Source organism: Engraulis encrasicolus, chromosome 4 (assembly GCF_034702125.1).
Source record: "Engraulis encrasicolus isolate BLACKSEA-1 chromosome 4, IST_EnEncr_1.0, whole genome shotgun sequence".
In the NCBI taxonomy this organism is placed as follows: Eukaryota; Metazoa; Chordata; class Actinopteri; order Clupeiformes; family Engraulidae; genus Engraulis; species Engraulis encrasicolus.
In genome coordinates this window covers 21,980,484-21,990,483 of record NC_085860.1, presented here as the reverse complement: position 1 = coordinate 21,990,483, position 10,000 = coordinate 21,980,484, and the positions used below count along the sequence as shown (strand labels likewise).

At 46.8% G+C, this 10,000-nt stretch overlaps 1 protein-coding gene across 2 annotated transcripts in view; it reads right to left on the bottom strand.

The window, feature by feature from the left end:
* Positions 1–10,000, bottom strand: part of mical3a (microtubule associated monooxygenase, calponin and LIM domain containing 3a) — a 143,363-nt gene that overhangs the window by 19,034 nt on the left and 114,329 nt on the right. Inside the window, exons 30-38 of one of the 2 annotated variants that reach the window (XM_063196891.1) lie at positions 9,712–9,795; positions 8,962–9,075; positions 8,209–8,294; positions 5,721–8,100; positions 5,029–5,126; positions 4,671–4,889; positions 2,183–2,233; positions 1,049–1,156; positions 240–333 (exon numbers count right to left, since the gene is read on the bottom strand). In XM_063196891.1, the coding sequence (XP_063052961.1) occupies positions 240–333; positions 1,049–1,156; positions 2,183–2,233; positions 4,671–4,889; positions 5,029–5,126; positions 5,721–8,100; positions 8,209–8,294; positions 8,962–9,075; positions 9,712–9,795 (3,234 nt within the window). The remainder of the gene's footprint in view (positions 1–239; positions 334–1,048; positions 1,157–2,182; positions 2,234–4,670; positions 4,890–5,028; positions 5,127–5,720; positions 8,101–8,208; positions 8,295–8,961; positions 9,076–9,711; positions 9,796–10,000) is intronic. The other variant, XM_063196892.1, reaches the window with a different exon arrangement.

Here is a 10,000-nt window from a genome sequence, read left to right as displayed (position 1 = left end):
GTCTTACTTTCTTTTTGCAGTAAAATCCTCGTTTAAATTGTAGCCTGTCCCTATTTGTAGCCTGGTGCAAAACGTTAATATGTTTATAGTAGCCCTGAGTATTATTTGAGAGATTAATCAATAAATCAATTAATAAATACATTTACTTGTGCATCATGGGAAGACAAGGACAGGAATCATTTTTTTTAGTAGAGAACATGTAGTCAGGAGCGTGTGATGGTACAAGAGAGAAAAAGTACCTGCTTCCCCTCTCAAGGCTTTTTCCACGGCAACGCCCCTCTCTTCCAGCTGCCGCTGTTTCTCTTCCACCTGCTCCAGCTGTCGCTGAATGATCTACAAGGAGTCAGAAGACAGACAAGAGACCATGGAGGAAAAGAAAAGAGAAGAGAAGGAAGAAGAGAAGCAAGCAAACATGTAGAAAAGAAACCAGTTCAGTTAGAGACCGAGCCAAATTGTCAGTGTTTGGGAATGAACTCAATGAACCGAGGACTGAGCCCTATAGCCCTTCACTGATCCTGCTTGTGTCTTGGTTTGGGATGTTTTTTAAAATTATTTTTTTCATGAAACTTTAAGAAAATGTTCTCAAAAAGAATAGTTTATTTTCCACAGGGAGAATTACAATGATAATTCGAATGACAGAACACAACTGGTGATGAGCACTGGCAGTACAACAGGCAGTTGACTCATAAATATGTAAATACAGAAAGCGGACATGAAATGTTTGCCTACTGGGCACTGAGCGGGTAAACAACGAACGCAGCAGGTAAATATTTCTCTAAGATCACCAACAGCCAAGAGTGATGGAGCCTGACGGCCTTGTTTATTCAGTGGAAACCTGTAACCTTCTCTGGTCCTTGCATGAACTTTCACAGTTCAGCTGAACTAACAATTCAATGCGGTACCACAAGAAACATGGAAACAGTGTGTACATGTGTGTTTGATACATGAAATATCCCCAATAACAATCCACGTCCAAGAAGTCTGTCAAAGCTGCAATAAACTTTTAATCAAAGTCCTAGAACTTTGTCGAACTTTCCAGCGTGCTCACCTGGGCTCTGTGTAGCCTCTTGAGCTCCTCCTGTTTGGCCTGCCGTCGGGCTGCCTTCTGGACACGCCGCGTCAGTTTGGCATTCAGCTCCTCTTCCGTGTACGTCTTCTACAAAAAGGATGGAGGGGGAGTGAGATATCCATCCATCCATCCATCAAATGTACCCAGAGAAGAAAATAAGAACTCGGCAAAAAAGGAGAGGAGAGGTAGGAGAAGCGAGAAACCCTCATAGGTCACTTTGCTAGCGAGAAAACACGGGACGCTTGATGCATACAGATATTGTCTGTTGAACCCCTAGTGAACTGATACAACTAATACCCATAAAGTAACTCTATATAGCTATCAGTAGTTGCATGTACTTGTCAGTTAGTGATCAAAACAGCTCAGTTTCCTGGCCAACAACAAAGACGCCTTGGAAGGCCTGAAAGCTAAATGTTTGTTTTGTTTTAACTGTTCAGAATAGATGGTGTTCTGCAAAGTATTTGACAGTAAGTGCCAACTGAAAGATAAAAGATCTAGACCTCAGAAAAGTTCTGATGACATAGGCTGGTAAAATCCTGTCATCATGTTTCATCATTGCCCAAAACTACTAAAGGGGCCAAATGATGCAATCAAAACAACACAGGGTTTGTGACACACTGAGGGTGACCAATGGCAGAGAAAATGGTGAAAGACAAGGCCAGAAAAAAGGGGGATAGAGATGGAGAAAGAAAGAAAGAAAGAGACAGAGAGAGGGCAAACAGGGACAGGATGTGAAGAACCAGTGGGTTATCAATTTCAAAGAGCTGACGGACTCCTTATGGACCAATCACATGTAGTCTGTGATCATGTGACCAAGACAGAAGCAGTAGCGGCTCAGCGGTGGAAGGCAGCCACTTAGGAAAAAAAAGTCATAATAATAAAACACCAAGTACAAAGTGGATTCAAGTATGACCTCCAGCAAGATAGATGGCGCTGTGGCGAAGACTTGTCATGCGTCCGCAGAAGTGGTTAGTTTTTTGAAACAGTAAAAAAAGCAAAAAGATGGCGACCAGGTGAACAGAACAGATGGAAGGGGCGAGTGGTGGTGATTCAAAGCATGCGCATAAAAAAAATAAAATGAATGAATGGACCAATGGGAGATGCACACACTACCTTGTTGGCGTAAGATCTCTTGAACGCCAATGCATGAGGAACATAAACAGACTTGGGGAGACAAAACAAAAACAAAAGAAAAAAAAGAAACAAAAACAATGGAAAACAAACACAAAACAAATGGCATGATTAAATGGGTTAATGGGTTAAATTAAATCACACACACACAAACCAACATGAATTAACAGTCAAATCATAACCAATGTTAAAACATACACACCCATTCCCACAGTGATGACACTCATTTGGAGAACGCCAACATAATGGAGATGCCACTAACATTACTTGTTATCATTTTCTCATAACAGAAACCATTCATGGACAAATTATAGGGTATATTCCAACTACTATAGTCTATGGCCACACTGGTGTTGTTGGATTACCTTTCGGGTGAAAGGCTGGTGCCATCCAAAGACCATAATGAGAAGCCATTACTACTATTACCAATCTTTCTCCACAGTTTCATAAAGACTAAACACAAACAAAACAGTGCTACACAACCAACAGTAGACAGCTAGAGCACAACGAAACTGGGCTAAACAACACAGCTAAGATATGGACTGAAAGACAAACTCACCAGAGCAACGGAGACCATGAATGCTAGCTACCTGTTTCATAACCTAATCGGCCAAATGATGATGGTGCAGGGGTATCTGGCAGACAACTACTCTGGCAGACAGCTTCAAACACTGACACACCCATGTTATTTTTTCACAATGTATTCCATACTACATAACCATCAATACAATTGTGAATACATTATTGGCTCTGTGTGCATTTGTGTGATGGAAAAGCCAATAATCGTATATGGTTAAGCCAATATATTCCTTCAGTAATGTCATACTTAAAGTGGTAGTTCGCTATTTTAGACATTAAGCCCTGTTTGTGTGACTTCTGGGGTGAAGTAGAGATGTTCTCATCACAATTTTGACATTTGGTGCTGAACGGAGCATTTGGGTATCCAAGACTGCAGCCCCCCCACCTTTACATTGACTCCAATAGAGCACTCAAGCAATCAATTATAAAATGGCATTAAACTTTTGTTTGAGAAGACATGGAACTCACCGTGTGGTCAGTGGTAGACAGCGATAAATTGACCCGAAAATTGCAGCGAAATATGCCTTCTAACTGTTGTTTAGCATTTGGCGGACCTATTTTTCCCCAGACGCCGTTGAATAGCAGTAGACATCCAGCCAGTAGGTAGCGATAGTGTGTTGTTTATGTAGACATCAAGGAGCGAGGTAGAACGGCTATCTTTGAGCGGGACTGGCTACAAAAACTACAGCTTGCATACAAACCATAGATAGTAACGTAAACAAACGCACCCCCATTTCCGGTCGCGCGGAGTAATACTAGTCAAACCAATACAATCAATGAAGATGGACAATAATGAATATATCTTCTCTGGAAGCGTATTTCGCGGTGATTTTCGAGCCAACATATCGCTGCCCACCTCTGACCACTCGGTGAGTTTCATGTCTCTGCAAACGAAAGTTTAATGCCATTTTATGATCGATTGCTTGAGTGCTTCATTGGAGTCAATGTAAAGGTGGGGGGGCTGCAGTCTTGAATACCCAAATGCTCCGTTCAGCACCAAATGTCAAAATTGTGATGAGAACATCTCTACTTCACCCCAGAAGTCACACAAACAGGGCTTAATGTCTAAAATAGCGAACTACCACTTTAAGTTAAGTTGACATACTTCACATAAAAATGCACACTTCAGAATTAGCACATCAAATAAAATATTAGCTATTAGAATTAGCAACTCAAAACATAAATAACGAGATCATTTACATATTTTAGGAAATACGTGTAAAAAAATGACTGTAAAGAACAAAAATGTTTGTTCTCATCTTGCTGATATACTGCACATGGGGCAGAATGTGTACCTTTAAACAAATAGAAATGTACATGAGCATGTCTATATATTCCAAATGTTACATGCATTTCCTCTCTGATTCGGTCAGAATCTTACAAAAATGCATGAACTGCCTGAATACCCCAAGCACCATGTGAGGGCTGAGATGAATCGGGCCCTTGTAATTCTCTACCTACACACTCTCACTAGACCAGAGCACACTGGCACAGGCTGGCAGGGTGTGAAGCTTTTGGATGCCAAATGCATACACAATCACCCTAAAACAAGACTCAAGTGCAACGCAATCCTTTAAGACCTCGCTAAATGGAGACCTCTAGTTATCGTTTCGCCATTTTTAATTTTGAATCTTAATAATTCTCTGCTTTTTTTTTCAAAGAGACCTTTAAATAAGTCTCGTGGGCAATAAGATATGGTTTGGCCTCGACGGAATACTGACAGATGGGGACGTCAAACAGCCAAACAGTGTATTAAAAAAAGTCAGGAGTCCCAAAGTTATTTTGAAGGTGACTTATCACTTTTTTTTGCTGCTTGAATCTCATTTCAGTTGCATTTTGGTAGTTTCAAATCCAGGAGCTGTCAACCCCCCGCCTGTGCTGGTAGAGATACCTCGTCCTCATATCCTCCTGTCTCCAGCCCTGGGATGGCGTCCCTGTCTTTCATCTCCCTCTGCTTTACTTTGGCTTTCTCTCTCTGTCTTGCCGCTCTCTTCCTTTCCTTCAATCTTTCCTTGTCCCTCAACCTCTCTCTCTCCTTCTCTTTCTCCTCTTTCTCCTTTATAGCCTCTTTTTTGATCTCAGACACAAGGTCAAATATGTCCGCGTGGTGCTATGAAAAAAAATGCAAAGCATATAAAATCAGGTGTAAATACATACGGTAAGCCACACTCAAAAAAACGTTAACATGTTACAAGGTATTACAGAACTCAGCAAGGCATAATCACCCGTGACAAACATATGGAACTTACATCTGCTTTGGACTTCTGCGAGGAACGTTCCAGAACATCGTCACATGACAGATCGGAGTCTTCAGAGAAGCTCAAGTTCTTCCTCAACTTCAGATCTGCTACAGAAAAAGAGATTGACGTTTGATTGATGCTCATATAAAAGAAACTGCCCAATTTTAGATGCCTTTCTTTTCTCATATGCTCATGATGAGAAAATTTGAAGAAAACGCTGACTACAAAATGCAAGAAGAACAAAGTCCTGGGAATTTAATAAAAAAAATGACAGCCATGTAAATAAACTCATAAAGACACTGTGTAGACTATTCACAGTCATTTGGACACATCCCAGGCTTTCAAAAAAAGAATTCTGCATGCAATGGGAAAATATACGCCCAATAGTAGAGTAGAGTCGAGTCCATCAGCCAAGTAGTGAAGGAGATGGGCTTTAGATCAGAGGGTTGAAGGTTCAAATCCCACCCTTCCACTCTCTACCTCACTCCATGGCCGAAGTGCCCTTGAGCAAGGCATCCAACCCCATAACAGACACACACCCATGCTCTCTCACTCACACTCACACTCACACACTCACACTCTCACACACACACACACACACACACACACACACACGCGCGCGCGCGCACACGCGCACGCACACGAGCACGCACACGAGCACGCACACACACACACACACACACGCGCACACACAATACTACCTGATGTGCGATCCTGAGGCGTGGCTCTCTTCTTCCCCGAGTCCGTGGTGGCGGCACTACTGGACGACGGAGTGCTATTCCCAGACTTGTCCTCTTTCTTCTTCTTCTCCTTCTTGTAGCCCGAGAACACGGCCTTCCACAGGGACTTGTGTTTTGGCGGCGTGTCCTCGGAGCCGGAGAGCCGGGCCTGCTCGCTCTTGGCCTTCTTCTCCTTCTTGTTCTTGCGCGGCGAAAAGAGCGAGGAGCGCTTCTTGCTCTTGCTGCCCGCCGAGCTCTCGGAGGAGGCCACGGAGCTCTCCTGGCTGCGGCTGAGGCCGCTCGGCGTGGTGAAGAAGCGCTCGGGCAGCGCCGTCTCCGCCTGCTTCTTGGACTCCAGCGACTTCACGGCGCTCATCTTGGGCGAGCTGGAGCGCTTTTTGCTCTGTTTGCTGCCGCCACCGCCGCTGCCAGCCGTTTCGGAAACCGTCCAGGACACCTTAGGTGCCCCCTTCGTTGAGTCGCCGGCAGACTCTTTCACCTTGGCGTCTGAGTCTTTCATCTTGCTCAGCTGCTTTGCCATAGCGTCCTTCAGCGCCTGGCTCTTGATCGACTTTTCCCGGGCCCTCATCCGCTCCTCTGCAATCTCCTTGGCCTCAGGCGAGATATGGCTGGCGGTCCGAGGCGACGCCCTTCCGCCGCCGCCAGCCAGCGTGTTGGGGATGTTGGGTTTACCGTTCTCCATGGCCAGAGCCAGGTGCAGTGGAGGCCGGTTGTTATCTGGTTTCCTGCTTGTTGGCGGCGTAAAGAATCGATCATTGGCGCCACTCGTCTCTGGTGTGCGGTCATCGTAGGTGTCCTCCACGTCGTCCGCAAACGGGATCTCCTCGACGCTCTCCACAAACGACTTCCGTGCCTCCTCTCGCCTCGGCTTCACGTCTCGGCGCATGACCACGCAGGAGCCTACAGGTCCAGTCCTTGGGGCTGGAACGGGTGCAGGAGGGGGGCTGGCGCTCGACCTGGTCCTGTGGGGAGTGGAGCAAGAAACTGGTGGAGGTGTGATGGTTTGGGGCGGTGCCGCCTGACCATAAGGCTGCTCAGGGGCCGTATTCTCCTTCCCCTTCTCCTCCCCAGGATCCGGGTCCCACGCAACCTGGTGCCTCTTGTGTTTGAGCGTTGCAGGTTCCTCATCGGCGGGTGGTGGTGGCGGGGGGCTCGAGGGTGGAGTGAGCAGTGTAGAGTCTGAGGCGCTGCGGCTAACGCTAACGCTAACGCTGTCGCTAGTGGCTGTGCCGCTGCCGTTCAGACCCAACCCCGAGCTGCTGCTGGGCTCTCGTCGCTCTGACGGCGACCGACTGTTCTTGGGCTCCGCGGGAGAGATCACCTGACCCTCCAGGGTTATGTTCAGTCGCCGGATAACCGGGCGTCCACCGCCACCGCCAGCAGGGGTGGGGAAGGTGGGCCTCAAATCCTCCATACCTGAGGAGACGTCCGGGGTCTGAGACTTGGAGGAGAGTGGAGAGGCAATGGGCGACGGAGAGTACGGTGCCCTGTCAGGTATGGAGATGGGAACAGGAGCTGGGGCTGGAGTTGGCGAAGGAGCAGGGGACGTTGGATTGGTAACTGATAAATTACCGGTACTCTTTTGTTCAATGGAGCGGCTTCGGTCCAGAGGCGTCAGCCCGAGACTCTTGCGGATCTCGGCGCTCTTCTGCCAGAACTCCTCGATGATGTCCTTCTTGGCCGGCGTGACCTCCATGGAGTCATCTGTCGCCCGACTCGTAGGCGGCGTGAGAGGGGTCACCGAGGTCGTCTGAGGAGCCGATTTGGAGGCCGCCGGCGTGGACGTGGCAGCGGGGAAGGGCTGCGTGCGGACCGGCGAGGCAGAGGAGAGGGGCGAGGAGGGCTCCTGGCAAGGGAGGGTCTGAGTGCAGATGGGAGAGAGCGGATTGGCTGACGGAGTGCAAGCAAAAGACTGGGATTGGGCAGTAGGCTGCTTGGGCGATGGTGTCTCGGGGAGCGGTAAGGGCTGGGAGCGAATGGGAGAAGTGGGAGGAGTGGCTGACGACGATGGGTGGAGAGCAGGTGGAGACACAGCCGTTGGAGAGAGAGCGGAGACAGGTGATCTGGCTGTGGGCGACCGTGCAACAGGTGAGAACGGTGATGCTGTAACAGGTGAGAAAGGGGCCGGCGATGTGAGTGCAGGCGATGCGGCTCCTGGAGATACGACCACCGCCGGTGAACCAGCCACCGCAGGAGGGGAGCTGGCTGCAGACTGCAGCTGGGTTGGTGGAGACTGAAGTGGGGTAGGCAGTTTGGCTGCGCCTGGGTGGAAGGGGTCCGGGAAGAAGCGTGCACCAGGAGACATCACAAACACAGGCACTGGTGGGGATTTGCTGTGTGCCTGTGAAAAGGAATTTGAAAAAAAAATTAAAAGAGCAAGATTTGAAACGAAATCTCAGATCTAAGCTAGTGCTGAAAGGTTATTATTCGATACACGTGTTTTTCTTACCTCCCCAAGGTCCGTTTCAGAGGTTTTTGGTATTGGAGACAGCACAACATCCACTACCAGCTGCTTTGGACTCTCTGAGGTTTGACCTTTTGGAAGACAACATGTAGTGATGATTTACCATCCTGGCAACACCCAAAACCAACTCGATATTTTATGTCAGATCTGACAGTAACATAATAGCCATCAGGTTTTTTATGGTCTTGGGAAAAAACCCTAGCATAGATGGGAGATTAAAAATCTGTAATCCTAAAGATGAATTGCACAACGGAGTAATCGCATGAAAACGTCATACTGTTTAATTTGAGGAATGTTACAGTAGCATTGTATGTTTAGATGGTGAACTTAAATGAAATATATTCAAAGTATACAGGCAAAGGAATTCATATATGCATGCAATCAAATACACATACAACCAAAATGCACACACACCAGTGGTGTAGTCTATGTTTAACGCAGGTATACGGAGTATACCCACTTCTAAATTTTAGAGGCTTCAGTATACCCACTTAAAATTGATTGATCCATTATTTTGAATGGCATAAATATATACAGTATACCCACTTCAAAAAATGCTGGAATATACAGTATACCCACTTCAAAAAAGTAGACTACACCGCTGACACACACACACGCACACGCGCACACACGCGCACACACGCGCACACGCACACGCACACGCACACGCACGTGCACGCGCACACGCACACGCACACGCACACGCACACACACACAGTGAGGCGTTGCTAAGCCTACCCAGGCTGGAGACTCTGCCCAGGCTCTCTGGCCTCTCGGGCTCCTCCGGGAGCTCCTCCTGGTCGGGCATCTGGTGGAGACGAGCCTCAGCCTCCGCATCTGAGGGGATGTCATCTGCACACATGGATGGGACCAGATCATTCGCCATTTGCCTTTTACATACAATTTTACATGCAACTAAATAAACTCTCTACGCATATAAACACAACAACAATATATTTCAGCCTCTGCATCAGAGGGGCATTTACCCTACCCTACACTTTAACATACAGTACTTACACATATCCTACCACATACAAAAACATGTTGAACTAAAACAAACATTCTATGCAAATACACATGCCAAAATATATTTTATTCATATTAATAATAATAATAATAATAATAATAATGATAATACTTTCGTTTTATATTGCGCCTTTCAAAACACCCAAGATCGCTTCACAGGGTATCGTGTAGGAAAGTGTGAGTGTGTGTCTGCGCGTCAGTGTGTGAGCGTGTGTGAGTGCATGTAAGTGAATATGATTCATATATTTACTATACTCTCATTTTCAACCCACAGCAAATGTACGCACACACAGACACATTCAGACACACACACACACACACACACACACACACACACACACACACACACACACACACACACACACACACACACACACACACACACACACACACACACACACACACACACACACACACACACACACACACACACACACACACACACATACACACACAGCTGACCTTCATCCAGCTCTGTCCCAGGCTCGATGTAGAGGCTTCCTGCCTCCGCCTCTGGATCATACTCCTCCTCTTCTTCACAGGGCTCTGAGATCACAGGACATTACACAGTCAGATACAGGAAGCAAGACGTCACTAACAGCTATCAGACCACCAACTAAAGACAGGTCATCACCAGGGCTCTAAATTAACTTTATTCATCACCAGCCAAAATGGCTGGTATATCATGCTAATTTTGCTAGCTAAACATACACTCTCTAACGGGTCAAAGTGGCTAGTAAGCTGGTCTTTT